Raw genomic sequence first — 19,241 nt, 5'->3', positions numbered from 1 at the left:
TTCCTCCCTCCTTTCCTTCCTTCTTCCTCCCCTCCTTCCTCCCTCCTTAACATTATGTCATTTTCTAAACTTACCAGACTGTTCTAGCTGTTCTTTTATTTTACCTTTGACTCACTTTGTCATTATATCCACATAACTGATGATTACTTATCAGAAATGTCATAGTGTGAGTATTTAGTGAAAGCACCAACAGTCATCTCTACATTAGTGTTAATGTGATCATGATATCCCGATATTTGATCAAAAGTATCGCGATATTTAACTTTAATCACATCGTCCAGAACAGCGAGTGTTATAAACAGAGTCTGATTATATATGCTGAGAAATCCCCTCATACCCCCCCCCTCGACACACACACACACACACACACACACACACACACACACACACACACACCCTTCCTCCTCCCTCCTCCCTCCTCTTCCTCCTCCCCCCTCCCTCTTCCTCCTCCCTCCTCCTCCTCCTCCGGTCGGACGGCCACACTCCCCGCTACCTTTCACCCCTGAGAAACCCCGATCTGACGGCGAAGCAGCGCGTGCAACCCCCGGGACAACATGGTAAGCTCCTCCGGTAGTCTCCCCGCCAGCGGAGCCTGATTCCCGGGCAGCCACCGGTGTGATCCCCGGTGTCTGGGCTCCGGTGGACCGTTAGTCAGCTCGGCCGGTTAGCGTTAGCTTGTTAGCAGCATGGCTCCCGTTAGTTAGCAGCGTAGCACGAGACACCGACAGTTGTTCGGTGTGAACGTCACACAGACATCTCCCGGTACCGAGCTTTATCTCCGGTATGTTACAGCTGGTGTCCGGTTCATGTAACGGCCCGCGTGCTCGACCGGGACGCGCCGGGCCTGGGTCCCAGGCCGCGCGGCCCGGGGCGGCCATCTTACCCGGGCTACCGGCCCGCTGCTGGCCGGGGCAAGAGAAGCAGGAGGGCCGGGGCAAGAGAAGCAGGAGGGCCGGGGCAAGAGAAGCAGGAGGGCCGGGGCAGGAGAAGCAGGGAGGGCCGGGGCAAGAGAAGCAGGGAGGGCCGGGGCAGGAGAAGCAGGGAGGGCCGGGGCAAGAGAAGCAGGGGCAAGGGAAGCAGAGAGGGCCGGGGCAAGAGAAGCAGGGAGGGCCGGGGCAGGAGAAGCAGGGAGGGCCGGGGCAAGAGAAGCAGGGAGGGCCGGGGCAGGAGAAGCAGGGAGGGCCGGGGCAGGAGAAGCAGGGAGGGCCGGGGCAGGACCAGTGGAGCTCCAAACTAACTTGGGCCAGTTAGAGACAGACAGCAATGACTCGGCAGCCTGTCTGCTGCTAGTTATTATTACTAACCTGCTAGTTATTATACTAACCTGCTGCTAGTTATTATACTAACCTGCTGCTAGTTATTAATACTAACCTGCTGCTAGTTATTATACTAACCTGCTAGTTATTAATACTAACCTGCTGCTAGTTATTATACTAACCTGCTGCTAGTTATTAATACTAACCTGCTGCTAGTTATTATACTAACCTGCTAGTTATTATTACTAACCTGCTGCTAGTTATTATACTAACCTGCTAGTTATTATTACTAACCTGCTAGTTATTAATACTAACCTGCTGCTAGTTATTATTACTAACCTGCTAGTTAATACTAACCTGCTAGTTATTATACTAACCTGCTGCTAGTTATTATTACTAACCTGCTAGTTATTAATACTAACCTGCTGCTAGTTATTAATACTAACCTGCTGCTAGTTATTAATACTAACCTGCTAGTTATTATTACTAACCTGCTAGTTATTATTACTAACCTGCTAGTTATTAATACTAACCTGCTGCTAGTTATTAATACTAACCTGCTAGTTATTAATACTAACCTGCTAGTTATTATTACTAACCTGCTAGGTATTATTACTAACCTGCTAGTTATTATTACTAAACTGCTGAGCTCAGATCTGTTTCCTGTTCGTCTTCACTCAGAAACTCGTCACCATACGGAAGTTCGATGCCCTCAAAATGTCGTTGAGTCTGGATTTTAACATCTATCGATTAATGCCAGATTTAAAGTTTGTGTAAAGTAATAATAAATATTTGCTCTGTGTTAATTAATAAAAATGTTAATTAACCAGCAGTCTGATTTTAATGATAATGATTTAATGATTAAAAACCTTTTTATTTATAAAGCACATTTAAAACCAGTTGAGCCAAAGTGCTGCACAGTTATTAAAATACCATGTAATCACACACAGTATAATAATAAATAAAAACATTAAAGGAATATTAAGAGCTCAATTTAAAAACTAAAATTAGAATAAAAACTAGAAAGTTCCAGGGACATGTTGAGTGCCACGGGGCTGCTGCCGGGACGAGTACACCATTTATTCTTTCCTTATGAATGTACTTTATTCTCAACTTAACATCCCTGAAAATATTAAGTGAATCATATTTAAGCATAAATAATATTTATTTAAACTAATTAATTAAAGTCTACTTCATTTTTTCCACAGACAGGAACGTACCTGTTGAAATCTTTGAATCATTTAGAGAGTAGATTTTATTTTACTTTTTATTTTAGATTACTTGGTTGTATGAAATTATATTATGTACATTTTGTTCATCTTCTATTGATAAATGTTGAATCTTTTTATATACCACAAATCATACAACTAAAATACAAAACAATAAAACTATTTATTGTGTCCTCAGTAAACATGAATTAATGCATTCAAATGAATTAGCTCAGTTAACTGGCAAAACAGACAGACAGGAATTAGCCAATCACAAACAAGCAGCTCAGTTTCTGCCCAGCGACAGGTTGCTAAGGCCCTACGGTTGCTAAGGGCAGCTAAGGCCCTACGGTTGCTACGGCGATGTCTGAGAATCTGCTTGGAAAGAATTCTCAAAATTCTGAAGAATTTGACTTCTGACAAGGTCCCGAACAATTGCAAACTGTGAGAAAACCGTAACTCCTGTCCAAAAACCGAAAACACCGTGAGAGACACAGAAGCCGGCAGATTCTGACAGTGTTTATTTTATTCAGATATTCCTTAAAATGAGCGAGTAAGCTCAGTGTGAATACAGAGTGAGATTCTTTTGGAAAATAAAGACGAGTACATTAGAGTCAGTGGGGAGCGAGACAGGTGTTGGTGCTGGTCTCGGCCCCCCCGTTTAAATTTTGTGCAGACCCCGCCTGTCTACGTCACATTTTATGAATCCCAACACCTATGTCTACATTTTGACCAAAAATTATTTGTCTCCTTTTTACGGTTTGGCCGTGAGCTCGAGTTAAAAAAATAAAAATTAAGGTTATTTTTTACTGCTTCTCACACTCTAGCTAACTGCTGCTTCCACTCTAACTTTGAAGAGCTCTGGGCTCGACTATCTAAAAGGTAGGAAGCCGAGGGTTCTGGCCTAGCTAGGACTGAACGGCGCTGTGAGACGCTGGAGGCCAAAGAATCAACACAGCAAAGTAAAAATAAGATTTTAACGCTGAAAAGTCACAATTCAGGGTTTCCGTGTTTCCGTGTTTCAGTGATTTAAATGAAGTCTTTAATGTGCCTTTACTAAACTGCAGGGCTGCAAACTATTGATCATTTTCATTACTGATTACTTTCTGGATTCATTGATTTATACCGAGATATAAATATAAATCCTGACATTAACCCTCCTGTCTTTTTAGACTGTTCTTTCCTTCCTTCCTTCCTTCTTCTACCTTCCTTCTTTCCTCTATCCTTCCTTCCGTTCCTTCCTCCCTTCTTTCTTTACTTTCCTTCCTCCCTCCTTCCCTTCCTTCCTCACTCCTTCCTTCCCTCCTTCCTTCCTTCCTTCCTTCCTTCCTTCCTTGACTTGAGGACAACAGGAGGGTTAAAAAACTCAAAACAAAATAATTTTGACTTTTCTCTGATTAAAAATGACTCAAACCGATTATTAGAATATTAGCTCGACTGAAACATGATTTTTAAAAAGCAGCTAATCGACTCACTTTTTTAACCGTGACGTCTTCTGCCGTGATGATGTCACTCCGAGAGGCTGTGATTGATTGATTTATCGATGAGACCAATCAGCTGAGTCAACCGGCGGCCATTTTCTGTCTTCATCTTTGTCCTCACAGCTGATATTGATTATTGATCCGCAGCTCCTTCAATCAGCTGTGATAGCTTAAACAGACCTGATCAGCTGATTCCAGTCTCCTCCATTGATCAGCTGTCCGTTTGCAGAGCTGTGATTCATTACAATTATAGATACAGAGTTCAAACTTAGATTAATTATTAGCTCAGCCAGTTTTCCTGTGGCGGTGCGTTCGCTGACTCACTGTGCCGGTGCGTTCGCTGACTCACTGTGTTGGTGCGTTCGCTGACTCACTGTGGCGGTGCGTTCGCTGACTCACTGTGTTGGTGCGTTCGCTGACTCACTGGCGGTGCGTTCGCTGACTCACTGACTCACTGTGGCGGTGCGTTCGCTGACTCACTGTGTTGGTGCGTTCGCTGACTCACTGTGGCGGTGCGTTCGCTGACTCACTGTGTTTGTGCGTTCGCTGACTCGCTGACTCACTGTGGCGGTGCGTTCGCTGACTCACTGTGGCGGTGCGTTCGCTGACTCACTGTGGCGGTGCGTTCGCTGATTCACTGTGTTTGTGCGTTCGCTGACTCGCTGACTCACTGTGGCGGTGCGTTCGCTGACTCACTGTGGCGGTGCGTTCGCTGACTCACTGTGGCGGTGCGTTCGCTGACTCACTGTGGCGGTGCGTTCGCTGACTCACTGACTCACTGTGCCGGTGCGTTCGCTGACTGACTGTGGCGGTGCGTTCGCTGACTCGCTGTGTTGGTACGTTCGCTGACTCACTGTGTCGGTGCGTTTGCTGACTCACTGTGGCGGTGCGTTTGCTGACTCAATGTGGCGGTGTGTTCGCTGACTCACTGTGGCGGTGTGTTCGCTGACTCACTGTGGCGGTGTGTTCGCTGACTCACTGTGGCGGTGCGTTCGCTGACTCACTGTGGCGGTGCGTTCGCTGACTCACTGTGGCGGTGCGTTCGCTGACTCACTGTGTTCACTGACTCACTGTGGCGGTGCGTTCGCTGACTCACTGTGGCGGTGCGTTCGCTGACTCACTGTGGCGGTGCGTTCGCTGACTCACTGTGTCGGTGCGTTCGCTGACTCACTGTGTTCACTGACTCACTGTGTCGGTGCGTTCGCTGACTCACTGTGGCGGTGCGTTCGCTGACTCACTGACTCACTGTGGCGGTGCGTTCGCTGACTCACTGACTCACTGTGGCGGTGCGTTCGCTGACTCACTGACTCACTGTGGCGGTGCGTTCGCTGACTCACTGGTGTTCGCTGACTCACTGTGTCGGTGCGTTCGCTGACTCACTGTGGCGGTGCGTTTGCTGACTCACTGTGGCGGTGCGTTCGCTGACTCGCTGTGGCGGTGCGTTCGCTGACTCACTGTGGAGGTGCGTTTGCTGACTCACTGTGTCGGTGCGTTCGCTGACTCACTGACTCACTGTGGCGGTGCGTTCGCTGACTCACTGTGCCGGTGCATTTCCTTCCCTTGATGATGCATTCACTGACTCCCTGTTTTTATGATTGACTTCCTGTTGCTGTGATGCGTTCAATGAGTTGTTGTTGTGCTTACTGACTTGCCACCGTGGTGCGTTCACTGCCTCTCTGAGCTGTTACTGGGCGGGGGCGGGGGATGGGTGGGGGTGGGGGGGGGTGTTTGCTGGCTTCCTGTCAGCAGCAGCAGCTCTGAGTCATCGTCTATAACGGTCTGCTGAATCATGCTGCTGCAGTCACACTCTCACAGCCAATCACAGCGCAGTGTTTACTCAGGTCCTTTTAGTTTTATAAAAAGTTTAAATTAAAAACTTTGATTTAGTTTTTAAACTCAGAAATGAACTTAAACAGTGTGTGAGTGTTAGTATTAATTATTAATTAACTAATTGATTAGTTTTCTGAAGTACCAGTTTATTCCCTCTGGAGACGAGTATCTGAACCAAATGCCACAAGAACCAGTGTGACTCCAGTAGAACCCCATAAGAACCAGTGTGACTTCAGTAGAACCCCATGAGAACCAGAGTGACTTCAGTAGAACCCCACGAGAACCAGTGTGACTTCAGTAGAACCCCACAAGAACCAGTGTGACTTCAGTAGAACCCCATGAGAACCAGTGTGACTTCAGTAGAACCCCACGAGAACCAGTGTGACTTCAGTAGAACCCCATGAGAACCAGTGTGACTCCAGTAGAACCCCATAAGAACCAGTGTGACTTCAGTAGAACCCCATAAGAACCAGTGTGACTTCAGTAGAACCCCATAAGAACCAGTGTGACTTCAGTAGAACCTAATAAGAACCAGTGGGACTTCAGTAGAACCCCATGAGAACCAGTGTGACTTCAGTAGAACCTAATAAGAACCAGTGGGACTTCAGTAGAACCACTATGGTCTTAGTAACACCAGTACAGCGGGTCCTCCTGACGTTCTTCTTGAGGTTCCACAGACAGATTGATTATCAGGTGTGTTGGTTCTGATTGGCTGACGTTCTCCCCCCCCCCCCCCCCCCCCCCCCCGCAGGCTTCAGGTGTGACCGTGAACGATGAGGTCATCAGGGTGTTTAACGACATGAAGGTGAGGAAGAGCTCGACCCAGGACGAGGTGAAGAAGAGGAAGAAGGCGGTTCTGTTCTGCCTGAGCGAGGACAGGAAGAAGATCATCGTGGAGGAGGGGAAGCAGATTCTGGTCGGAGACATCGGCGAGAGCGTGGACGACCCGTACGCGTGCTTCGTTAAGCTCCTCCCCCCCAACGACTGCAGGTACGGCCTGTACGACGCCACCTACGAGACCAAGGAGTCCAAGAAGGAGGACCTGGTCTTCATCTTCTGGTAAGAACCCTGCACTAGAACCCCGCTCTAGAACCCCACACTAGAACCCCTGCACCAGAACCCCACACTAGAACCCCACACTAGAACCCCTGCACCAGAACCCCCACACTAGAACCCCTGCACCAGAACCCCACACTAGAACCCCTGCACCAGAACCCCACACTAGAACCCCTGCACTAGAACCCCTGCACCAGAACCCCACACTAGAACCCCTGCACTAGAACCCCTGCACCAGAACCCCACACTAGAACCCCTGCACTAGAACCCCGCACTAGAACCCCTGCACTAGAACCCCTGCACCAGAACCCCACACTAGAACCCCTGCACTAGAACCCCTGCACCAGAACCCCACACTAGAACCCCTGCACTAGAACCCTACACGGGCCACTTATTGATCAGTGATCAGTGTTCTCCTGTTATCAACCTTTCTCCTCTGTTCCCTAGTGTTCTCTGCTCTGTTCTGTGTTCTGTGTTCTGTGTTCTCGGCCGTTCTGACAGTTGTGTGTTCTCCTGCAGGGCTCCAGAGAGCGCTCCTCTGAAGAGTAAGATGATCTACGCCAGCTCTAAAGATGCCATCAAAAAGAAGTTTACAGGTGAGACGTCGCCCGCTGATGTCAGAGGTCACGTTGTCACGGCGATGGCATGGTGAGGTCACGTTGTCACGGCGATGGCATGGTGAGGTCACATTGTCACGGCGATGGCATGGTGAGGTCACGTTGTCACGACGATGGCATGGTGAGGTCACGTTGTCACGGCGATGGCATGGTGAGGTCACGTTGTCACGGCGATGGCATGGTGAGGTCACATTGTCACGGCGATGGCATGGTGAGGTCACGTTGTCACGACGATGGCATGGTGAGGTCACGTTGTCATGGCGATGGCAACGTGAGGTCACGTTGTCATGGCGATGGCATGGTGAAGTCACGTTGTCATGGCGATGGCATGGTGAGGTCACGTTGTCGTGGCGATGGCATAGTGAGGTCACGTCGTCACGGTGATGGCATCGTGAGGTCATGTTGTCACGGTGATGGCATCATGAGGTCACGATGTCATTGCCACGACATCGTGAGGTCACGTTGTCATGGCGATGACATTTCTGTGTAACGTCCAGGTGCGTCAGTATTCCGGACGATAGGAGCGCCCAGCTGCTGCTCGTTCATTTTGCTATTGATTGTTTCCCCCTAGGGACATCTCACTCCTATCCAGTAGTATGACTCCAGTAGAACCCCATAAGAACCAGTGTGACTCCAGTAGAACCCCATAAGAACCAGTGTGACTCCAATAGAACCCCATAAGAACCAGCGTGACTCCAGTAGAACCCCATAAGAACCAGTGTGACTCCAGTAGAACCCCATAAGAACCAATGTGACTCCAGTAGAACCCCATAAGAACCAGCGTGACTCCAGTAGAACCCCATGAGAACCAGTGTGACTCCAGTAGAACCCCATAAGAACCAGTGTGACTCCAGTAGAACCCCATAAGAACCAATGTGACTCCAGTAGAACCCCATAAGAACTAGTGTGACTCCAGTAAAACCCCATAAGAACCAGTGTGACTCCAGTAGAACCCCATAAGAACCAGTGTGACTCCAGTAGAACCCCATAAGAACCAGTGTGACTCCAGTAGAATCCCATAAGAACCAGCGTGACTCCAGTAGAACCCCATAAGAACCAGTGTGACTCCAGTAGAACCCCATAAGAACCAGTGTGACTCCAGTAGAACCCCATAAGAACCAGCGTGACTCCAGTAGAACCCCATAAGAACCAGTGTGACTCCAGTAGAACCCCATAAGAACCAGTGTAACTCCAGTAGAACCCCATAAGAACCAGTGTGACTCCAGTAGAACCCCATAAGAACCAGTATGACTCCAGTAGACCCCATAAGAACCAGTGTGACTCCAGTAGAACCCCATAAGAACCAGAGCCTCGTTGACTCCGCTTGTGTCTCCTCAGGTATCAAACACGAGTGGCAGGTGAACGGGCTGGACGACATCCAGGACCGCACCACGCTGGCGGAGAAGCTGGGCGGGAACGTGGTGGTGTCCCTGGAGGGCAAGCCGCTGTGATGTCATCGCGGCGAGCCGAGCGGAGCCAAGCCAACCGCCGTGCCATCTGGACCGAAGCACCCGACCCCACCCGCCCGAACACCGCCGCCGCTGCTTCACCCAGCCGCTTGCTCTGTCTGTATCCATGTCCTGAAGGAGTTAGCATCTTTAGGCCTCTTTTCTTTTTTTGGTTTTTAATTTCTTTTTGTTTTTTTTTGTGTTTTGTTTTTTTTTTTTTTTGCTCTTTTTTTTCCAACATGAAGGAGATCTCATTAACATAATGATATGCAAACACCTCCCAGTTTGTTGCCACATGACTTCTGTTCACCCGGCAGAAAAAAGAAAAAACCGACACACTACCAAACCCCCCCCCCCCACCACCCCCCCCCCACAGGAAGGTTGTCTCTCTCTCACAGCCAGCGAGCGAGTTTTGCCAAAAGAGTCGATGTGAAGGAAGCAGCCGAACGTGTCGGGAGGCTGAGCGCCGCGCCCGCGAAGCTCCGCCTCCCGCTAGCACACGGGTTCATGACGCTTTTTACATGACTTTTATTTATTATTGTTGTTGTTCTCTTCTCCAGTATGTTTCACACCAGGCAGACACATTGTTAGACTATGCATTCAGAAGAAGAAGAAGAAGAAGAAGAAGAAGATTACTACCCAGCACTTTTTTTGTTGAAACACTACAAAAAAAAATCCTGACGTTAAAAATTCTCCATATTTATGTCACCGCCGAGCTAACGTTTGTTTACCTCAGTTTCCATTCCTGTCGGACTCACCGTCATTCTAGCTGTTTGGTCGTCGCCTTACTTTCAGTCTGAATGTAACCGTCACACCAGAGTTAGTTAGAGTGCACTTTTTTTTTTTTTTGTAAAGAAACACTACAGGAAGCAGATTTGACCCCAGCAGTGAGAGACGACCCCGCACCGACGACAACGAGAACAAGAACCTGACGACATCTGGAGCCTTAAAGTGGAACGTTGTTTCTGAGATCACAGGAAGCCACTTTGCAATAAAAGCCTGTGGCAGATCTGACGCCTCACCGCCTCGTCTCTGCTTCCACCAATCACAGAGCGCTTTCACCCGCAGGTCGCTCGCCCGGCGCTTGGGTTCCACTTCCTGTCTGAGTCATCTTTGACCTGCAGTGACCTCTGTAACACCAGTCGGGTTGAGACGACCTCTGAGTGAAAACGCTCTGAACACTGAACCAGTACCAGAACCTCAGTAGAACCCATGAGACCAGTAGAACCTGTGTCAAACATAAACTGAACTGGTTTCATACCAGTAAAACTTGATTAGAATCATCATAACTCCAGTAGAACCTCAATAGAACCCCAGTAGAACCTTAGTCCCACTGTGAAACTAATTTGACAGTGTAATCTCACTAGAACCAGTATGACTCCAGTAGAACCCCATAAGAACCAGCGTGACTCCAGTAGAACCCCATAAGAACCAGAATGACTTAAGTAGAACCCCATAAGAACCAGTGTGACTTCAGTAGAACCCCATAAGAACCAGAGTGACTCCAGTAGAACCCCATAAGAACCAGTGTGACTCCAGTAGAACCCCATAAGAACCAGTATGACTTCATTAGAACCCCATAAGAACCAGTGTGACTCCAGTAGAACCCCATAAGAACCAGTGTGACTTCAGTAGAACCCCATAAGAACCAGTGTGACTTCAGTAGAACCCCATAAGAACCAGAGTGACTCCAGTAGAACCCCATAAGAACCAGAATGACTCCAGTAGAACCAGTGTGACTTAAGTGACTTAAGTAGAACCCCATAAGAACCAGTGGGACTTCAGTAGAACCCCATAAGAACCAGTGTGACTTCAGTAGAACCAGTGTGACTTCAGTAGAACCCCATAAGAACCAGTGTGACTCCAGTAGAACCAGTGTGACTCCAGTAGAACCCCATAAGAACCAGTGTGACTCCAGTAGAACCGTATAAGAACCAGTGTGACTCCAGTAGAACCGTATAAGAACCAGAATGGCCTTAGTAAACCAGTACAGCATGGTGACGGTTCCTCCTGATGATGTTCTTCTTGTTAAAGGTTCCACAAACATTTATTATCAGTTCATATAAATCACACATGTTATATATCTGTGTATGTAGATGGACATATGTATACTATACTATATATATCTATATATATATATATATATATATATATAGATATATATAGTATAGTACAGGGATGTCAAACACGCGGCCCGTGGGCCAGATCCGGCCCTCCGAGGTATCTAATCTGACCCACTTTCCTTATTCCTCCCTTCCTTACTTTCTGTCTTCTATTTCTTCCTTCCTTCCATCTTTCCTTCCTTCCTTCCTTCCTTCCTTCCATCTTTCCTTCCTTCCTTCCTGTCTTATTTTCCTTCCTTCCTTCCTTTCTTCCTTCCATCTTTCCTTCCTTCCTGTCTGTCTTCTTTTTCTTCCTTCTTTCCTTCCTTCCTGTCTTATTTTCCTTCCTTCCTTTCTTCCTTCCTTCCTTCCTTCCTTCCTTCCTTCCTTCCTTCCTTCCTTCCTTCCTTCCTTCCATCTTTTTAATGATCCGGCCCATGTGAGATTAAATTGGGCATTATGTGGCCCTAACCCTAACCCTGGTATAGTAGATAGTGTGTATATATATATATATATATATATATATATATATATATATATATAGATATATATATATATATATATATAGTATAGTAGATAGTGTATATATATATATATAGTATAGTAGATAGTGTGTAGATAGGTGGACGTATCTATTTCTATATATTTAGTGTCCTGTGAGGTATTTTTAACAGCAGCTGTTCAAACTGTTCAAACTGTTTTAAACTTTTAAAAAGTTTCCAAAGATGTGAAATCAGTCGGGTGAGTTTGATGATTGTGTTTAAAATGAAGCAGCAGACATGTTGAATATTTTCTTTTTTATTAATTAATACAGACATAATAATATAAATATGGAATGAGTGGTTTGAATGAAGAGTACAGAGAGAGGAAGAGGAGGAAGAGGAAGGGGGTTTTAATCTTAAAGAGAAATAAAGGGACATTTCTAAAAGTTAAATCATTCATTCAGTCACATCCTGCCTCCATCAGCAGCATCAGTGGTTTCCATAGTAACGGCTCACTTTTCAGACCTAGAATGAGCCTCAGACATGTTCAGCTGTCTTTTAGTGAACTGGTCTGAGACATCAAACCTCAGACCCGTCTCACAGATCTCAGTCCTGACTTCCTGTGAGCGGAGAGCGGCTTCAGGAGCTGAATGAATGAAAGCTGGACATTCCTTCCCTTAAAAGGTCTGAACGAGTAAAAACAGCAGCCGGTGAGTTCAGCGTGAGTCAGCTTCAAGCTCCCAAACCAGAACCAGGTTTTAGGTGAGAGTCCAAGCTGTCGGCCGGCTGAGCTCAGCGTTTAAACCTCGAGTATAAAATGTAAAAAGTAAAAAGTAAAAAGTGTGAAACAGGAAACAGAAACAGAGAGAAGCTGCTGACACGCTGATCAGCTCCGGAGAATCTGATCCTCCTGCTGCTGCTATTCCTGGAGCACACATGCTTCTGCGTCTCGTCATCGCCGTCCACAAAAGGCAAAACTGGACGAGAGAGACGAGGAGACGACAAGGAGACCAGGCCAGCTGCAGAGAGACGAGGAGACGAGGAGACAAGGAGACAAGGAGACCAGGAAAAAAGGAAACAAGTTAAATCAAGATTATGATGAGAAATGATCATCCTTCCTTCCTCCCTTCCTTCCTTCTTTCATTCCTCCCTTCCTTATTTCTCTCCTTCCTTCCTTCCTTCCTTCCTTCTTTCTCTCCTTCCTTCCTTCCTTCTTTCATTCCTCCCTTCCTTATTTCCTTCATTCCTTCCTTCTTTCCTTCTTTCATTCCTCCCTTCCTTATTTCCTTCATTCCTTCCTTCCTTCCATTCTTCCTACCTGCCTTCCTTCCTTCTTTCTCTCCTTCATTCCTTGCTTCCTTCCTTCCTTCTTCCCTTCCCTTCCTCCCGTCCTTCCTTCCTTTCTTCCTACCTGCTGCTATTCCTGGAGCACACATGCTTCTGCGTCTCGTCATCGCCGTCCACAAAAGGCAAAACTGGACGAGAGAGACGAGGAGACGACAAGGAGACCAGGCCAGCTGCAGAGGAGACGAGGAGACGAGGAGACAAGGAGACAAGGCCAGCTGCAGAGAGCCGAGGAGACAAGGAGACAAGGAGACAAGGAGACCAGGCCAGCTGCAGAGAACACGCACGCTGACGTCATGATAGAGAAATAAAAAATGGTGATAATTAATAAATATGAAACATGTTAAATCAAGATTATGATGAGAAATGATCATCCTCCCTTCCTTCCTTCCTTCCTTCCTTCCTTCCTTCCTTCTCCCTTCTTTCATTCCTCCCTTCCTTATTTCCTTCATTCATTCCTTCCTTCCTTCCTTCCTTCCCTTCTCCCTTCTTTCATTCCTCCCTTCCTTATTTCTCTCCTTCCTTCCTCCCTTCCTTCTTTCATTCCTCCCTTCCTTATTTCCTTCTTTCATTCCTCCCTTCCTTATTTCCTTCATTCCTTCCTTCCTTCCTTCTTTCATTCCTCCCTTCCTTATTTCCTTCATTCCTTCCTTCCTTCTTTCCTTCTTTCATTCCTCCCTTCCTTATTTCCTTCATTCCTTCCTTCCTTCCTTTCTTCCTACCTGCCTTCCTTCCTTCTTTCTCTCCTTCATTCCTTGCTTCCTTCCTTCCTTCTTCCCTTCCCTTCCTCCCGTCCTTCCTTCCTTTCTTCCTACCTGCTGCTATTCCTGGAGCACACATGCTTCTGCGTCTCGTCATCGCCGTCCACAAAAGGCAAAACTGGACGAGAGAGACGAGGAGACGACAAGGAGACCAGGCCAGCTGCAGAGGAGACGAGGAGACAAGGAGACGAGGAGACAAGGCCAGCTGCAGAGAGCCGAGGAGACAAGGAGACGAGGAGACAAGGAGACCAGGAAAAAAGGAAACATGTTAAATCAAGATTATGATGAGAAATGATCATCCTTCCTTCCTTCCTCCCTTCCTTCCTTCTTTCATTCCTCCCTTCCTTATTTCCTTCATTCCTTCCTTCCTTCCTTCCTTCTTTCTCTCCTTCCTTCCCTTCTCCTTTCTTTCATTCCTCCCTTCCTTATTTCCTTCATTCATTCCTTCCCTTCTCCCTTCTTTCTTTCCTCCCTTCCTTATTTCCTTCATTCATTCCTTCCTTCCTTCCTTCCTTCCACGTCCTTCCTTCCTTCTCTCCTTTCTTCCTTTCTTCCTACCTTCTTTCTGTCCGTTCTTCCTTCTTTCTCTCCTTCCTTCCTTCCTTCTTTCTCCCCTTCCTTCCTTTCTTCCTACCTTCTTTCTGTCTGTTCTTCCTTCTTTCTCTCCTTCCTTCCTTCCATCCTTCCTTCCTTCCTTGGATGATAATGAGAGTTAAAAATAAAAAGATCTTCATGATAAGTTTAAATGATGTTTGTGAAATGAAAGAGTGAAGGTTTATTTCTTTCTCTCCTTCATTCCTTGCTTCCTTCCTTGCTTCCTTCCTTCTTCCCTTCCCTTCCTCCCGTCCTTCCTTCCTTTCTTCCTTCCTTCCTCCCTTCTTTCATTCCTCCCTTCCTTATTTCCTACCTGCCTTCCTTCCTTCCATGTCCTTCCTTCTTTCTCTCCTTCATTCCTTGCTTCCTTCCTACCTTCCTTCCTTTCTTTCTTCCTTCCTTCTTCCCTTCCCTTAGTCCCTCCCTCCCTCCCGTCCGTCCTTTCTTCCTTCCTTCCTTCCTTTCTTCCTACCTGCCTTCCTTCCTTTCTTCCTTCTTTCTCTCCTTCCTTCCTTTCTTCCTACCTGCCTTCCTTCCTTTCTTCCTTCTTTCCTTCCTTTCTTCCTACCTAGGTTAGGGTTAGGGTTGGGGGGGGGGGGGGGGTAATCTCACGCCACACTTTTCATGAAATTTGACATCCCTGGTTTATGTCACTGTGTTTCTATTTTTATAAGTAGCTAGTTAGCCACCAAGACAATATATTAGCTAAATAACGTTAGCTCCCTTGCTAAGAAATGTTAGCTCATTAGTCGCTGGATTCTGTATATTATATATATAAATATGTATCTATATTAAATATAAATAAAGATTTGATTGATTCTGTTGTTTGGAGGCTGAAAACTAACTTTTATTCAACTGAGATCCAAAAAATAACTCATAAATCATGACGTAGCTAGCTAACAACTAGCAGAATGAGTCAGCAAAACAAATATTTGAATGTTCCCCCTGCGTCCAGTCTTTATGCTAGGCTAGGCTAAACATGTACTGAGGTTTATTAGGCAGACTGCTCCTTTAATCATCAGCCTGGAGGTTTATTAGGCAGACTGCTCCTTTAATCATCAGCCTGGAGGTTTATTAGGCAGACTGCTCCTTTAATCACCAGCCTGGAGGTTTATTAGGCAGACTGCTCCTTTAAACATCAGCCTGGAGGTTTATTAGGCAGACTGCTCCTTTAATCATCAGCCTGGAGGTTTATTAGGCAGACTGCTCCTTTAATCATCAGCCTGGAGGTTTATTAGGCAGACTGCTCCTTTAATCATCAGCCTGGAGGTTTATTAGGCAGACTGCTCCTTTAAACATCAGCCTGGAGGTTTATTAGGCAGACTGCTCCTTTAAACCTGGAGGAGGTTTATTAGGCAGACTGCTCCTTTAATCATCAGCCTGGAGGTTTATTAGGCAGACTGCTCCTTTAAACATCAGCCTGGATGTTTATTAGGCAGACTGCTCCTTTAATCACCAGCCTGGAGGTTTATTAGGCAGACTGCTCCTTTAAACATCAGGAGGAGGTTTATTAGGCAGACTGCTCCTTTAAACATCAGCCTGGAGGTTTATTAGGACTGCTCCTTTAATCATCAGCCTGGAGGTTTATTAGGCAGACTGCTCCTTTAATCACCAGCCTGGAGGTTTATTAGGCAGACTGCTCCTTTAAACACCAGCCTGGAGGTTTATTAGGCAGACTGCTCCTTTAATCATCAGCCTGGAGGTTTATTAGGCAGACTGCTCCTTTAAACACCAGCCTGGAGGTTTATTAGGACTGCTCCTTTAATCATCAGCCTGGAGGTTTATTAGGCAGACTGCTCCTTTAAACATCAGCCTGGAGGTTTATTAGGACTGCTCCTTTAATCATCAGCCTGGAGGTTTATTAGGCAGACTGCTCCTTTAAACACCAGCCTGGAGGTTTATTAGGCAGACTGCTCCTTTAATCATCAGCCTGGAGGTTTATTAGGCAGACTGCTCCTTTAATCACCAGCCTGGAGGAGGTTTATTAGACAGACTGCTCCTTTAAACATCAGCCTGGAGGTTTATTAGGCAGACTGCTCCTTTAATCACCAGCCTGGAGGTTTATTAGGCAGACTGCTCCTTTAATCATCAGGAGGAGGTTTATTAGGCAGACTGCTCCTTTAATTATCAGGAGGAGGTTTATTAGGCAGACTGCTCCTTTAATCACCAGCCTGGAGGTTTATTAGGCAGACTGCTCCTTTAATCACCAGCCTGGAGGTTTATTAGGCAGACTGCTCCTTTAATCACCAGCCTGGAGGTTTATTAGGCAGACTGCTCCTTTAATCACCAGCCTGGAGGAGGTTTATTAGGCAGACTGCTCCTTTAATCATCAGCCTGGAGGTTTATTAGGCAGACTGCTCCTTTAATCACCAGCCTGGAGGAGGTTTATTAGGCAGACTGCTCCTTTAATCACCAGCCTGGAGGAGGTTTATTAGGCAGACTGCTCCTTTAAACATCAGCCTGGAGGTTTATTAGACAGACTGCTCCTTTAATCATCAGCCTGGAGGTTTATTAGGCAGACTGCTCCTTTAATCATCAGCCTGGAGGTTTATTAGGCAGACTGCTCCTTTAATCACCAGCCTGGAGGTTTATTAGGCAGACTGCTCCTTTAAACATCAGCCTGGAGGTTTATTAGGCAGACTGCTCCTTTAAACATCAGGAGGAGGTTTATTAGACAGACTGCTCCTTTAATCATCAGCCTGGAGGTTTATTAGGCAGACTGCTCCTTTAAACATCAGCCTGGAGGTTTATTAGGACTGCTCCTTTAATCACCAGCCTGGAGGTTTATTAGGTAGACTGCTCCTTTAAACATCAGGAAGAGGTTTATTAGGCAGACTGCTCCTTTAAACATCAGGAGGAGGTTTATTAGACAGACTGCTCCTTTAATCATCAGCCTGGAGGTTTATTAGGCAGACTGCTCCTTTAATCACCAGCCTGGAGGTTTATTAGGCAGACTGCTCCTTTAATCACCAGCCTGGAGGTTTATTAGGCAGACTGCTCCTTTAATCACCAGCCTGGAGGTTTATTAGGCAGACTGCTCCTTTAATCACCAGCCTGGAGGTTTATTAGGCAGACTGCTCCTTTAATCACCAGCCTGGAGGTTTATTAGGCAGACTGCTCCTTTAATCACCAGCCTGGAGGTTTATTAGGCAGACTGCTCCTTTAATCACCAGCCTGGAGGTTTATTAGGAAGACTGCTCCTTTAAACATCAGCCTGGAGGTTTATTAGGAAGACTGCTCCTTTAAACGTCAGGAGGAGGTTTATTAGGCAGACTGCTCCTTTAATCACCAGCCTGGAGGTTTATTAGGACTGCTCCTTTAAAAATCAGCCTGGAGGTTTATTAGGCAGACTGCTCCTTTAATCGCCAGTCTGGAGGTTTATTAGGCAGACTGCTCCTTTAATCATCAGCCTGGAGGTTTATTAGGCAGACTGCTCCTTTAAACGTCAGCCTGGAGGTTTATTAGGCAGACTGCTCCTTTAATCATCAGCCTGGAGGTTTATTAGGCAGACTGCTCCTTTAATCACCAGCCTGGAGGTTTATTAGGCAGACTGCTCCTTTAATCACCAGCCTGGAGGTTTATTAGGCAGACTGCTCCTTTAATCATCAGCCTGGAGGTTTATTAGGCAGACTGCTCCTTTAATCATCAGCCTGGAGGAGGTTTATTAGGCAGACTGCTCCTTTAATCATCAGCCTGGAGGTTTATTAGACAGACTGCTCCTTTAATCACCAGCCTGGAGGTTTATTAGGCAGACTGCTCCTTTAATCACCAGCCTGGAGGAGGTTTATTAGACAGACTGCTCCTTTAATCATCAGCCTGGAGGTTTATTAGGCAGACTGCTCCTTTAATCATCAGCCTGGAGGTTTATTAGGCAGACTGCTCCTTTAAACATCAGCCTGGAGGTTTATTAGGCAGACTGCTCCTTTAAACGTCAGCCTGGAGGTTTATTAGGCAGACTGCTCCTTTAATCACCAGCCTGGAGGTTTATTAGGCAGACTGCTCCTTTAATCACCAGCCTGGAGGTTTATTAGGTAGACTGCTCCTTTAAACATCAGGAGGAGGTTTATTAGGCAGACTGCTCCTTTAATCATCAGCCTGGAGGTTTATTAGGTAGACTGCTCCTTTAAACATCAGCCTGGAGGTTTATTAGGCAGACTGCTCCTTTAATCACCAGCCTGGAGGAGGTTTATTAGGCAGACTGCTCCTTTAATCATCAGCCTGGAGGAGGTTTATTAGGCAGACTGCTCCTTTAAACATCAGCCTGGAGGTTTATTAAGCAGACTGCTCCTTTAATCACCAGCCTGGAGGTTTATTAGGCAGACTGCTCCTTTAATCATCAGCCTGGAGGTTTATTAGGCAGACTGCTCCTTTAATCACCAGCCTGGAGGTTTATTAGGCAGACTGCTCCTTTAATCATCAGCCTGGAGGTTTATTAGACAGACTGCTCCTTTAAACACCAGCCTGGAGGTTTATTAGACAGACTGCTCCTTTAATCATCAGGAGGAGGTTTATTAGGCAGACTGCTCCTTTAATCACCAGCCTGGAGGTTTATTAGGCAGACTGCTCCTTTAAACATCAGCCTGGAGGAGGTTTATTAGGCAGACTGCTCCTTTAATCACCAGCCTGTAGGTTTATTAGGCAGACTGCTCCTTTAATCATCAGCCTGGAGGAGGTTTATTAGGCAGACTGCTCCTTTAATCACCAGCCTGGAGGTTTATTAGGCAGACTGCTCCTTTAATCATCAGCCTGGAGGTTTATTAGGCAGACTGCTCCTTTAAACCTGGAGGAAGTTTGTTGTAGTGTTTTCCATGATGGTTTTTTTCCACAGAGAGAAGAAGGAAGCTCATTCTGGCTGCAGGACGTCAGCATGTTTCCACACTCTGAGACATTTATACACACGTATAAACATCCACGTTTAATCAGCGCTCTGCTTTTCAACCCTCCCGCTGGGTTCGAGTCAAGGAAGGAAGGGAAGGGAGGAAAGGAAAGAAGGCAGGGAGGGGGGAAGGAAGGAAGGAGAGAGAAGGGAAGGAATGACAGAAGTAAAAAAGGGAGATGTAGG

The 19,241-nt window shown here is 46.5% G+C and overlaps 1 protein-coding gene across 1 annotated transcript; it reads left to right on the top strand.

The window, feature by feature from the left end:
* The first annotated feature begins 439 nt into the window (after positions 1–439).
* Positions 440–9,910, top strand: cfl2 (cofilin 2 (muscle)). Its single transcript, XM_053336003.1, has 4 exons — positions 440–557; positions 6,527–6,834; positions 7,351–7,427; positions 8,787–9,910. The coding sequence occupies exons 1-4, from the start codon at positions 555–557 to the stop codon at positions 8,897–8,899; spliced, it is 501 nt and encodes a 166-aa protein (XP_053191978.1). The 5' UTR covers positions 440–554; the 3' UTR covers positions 8,900–9,910.
* The last annotated feature ends 9,331 nt before the right edge of the window (positions 9,911–19,241 follow it).

Source organism: Scomber japonicus, chromosome 16, assembly GCF_027409825.1.
Source record: "Scomber japonicus isolate fScoJap1 chromosome 16, fScoJap1.pri, whole genome shotgun sequence".
In the NCBI taxonomy this organism is placed as follows: domain Eukaryota; kingdom Metazoa; phylum Chordata; class Actinopteri; order Scombriformes; family Scombridae; genus Scomber; species Scomber japonicus.
This window is presented reverse-complemented; position numbering and strand designations above follow the sequence as displayed.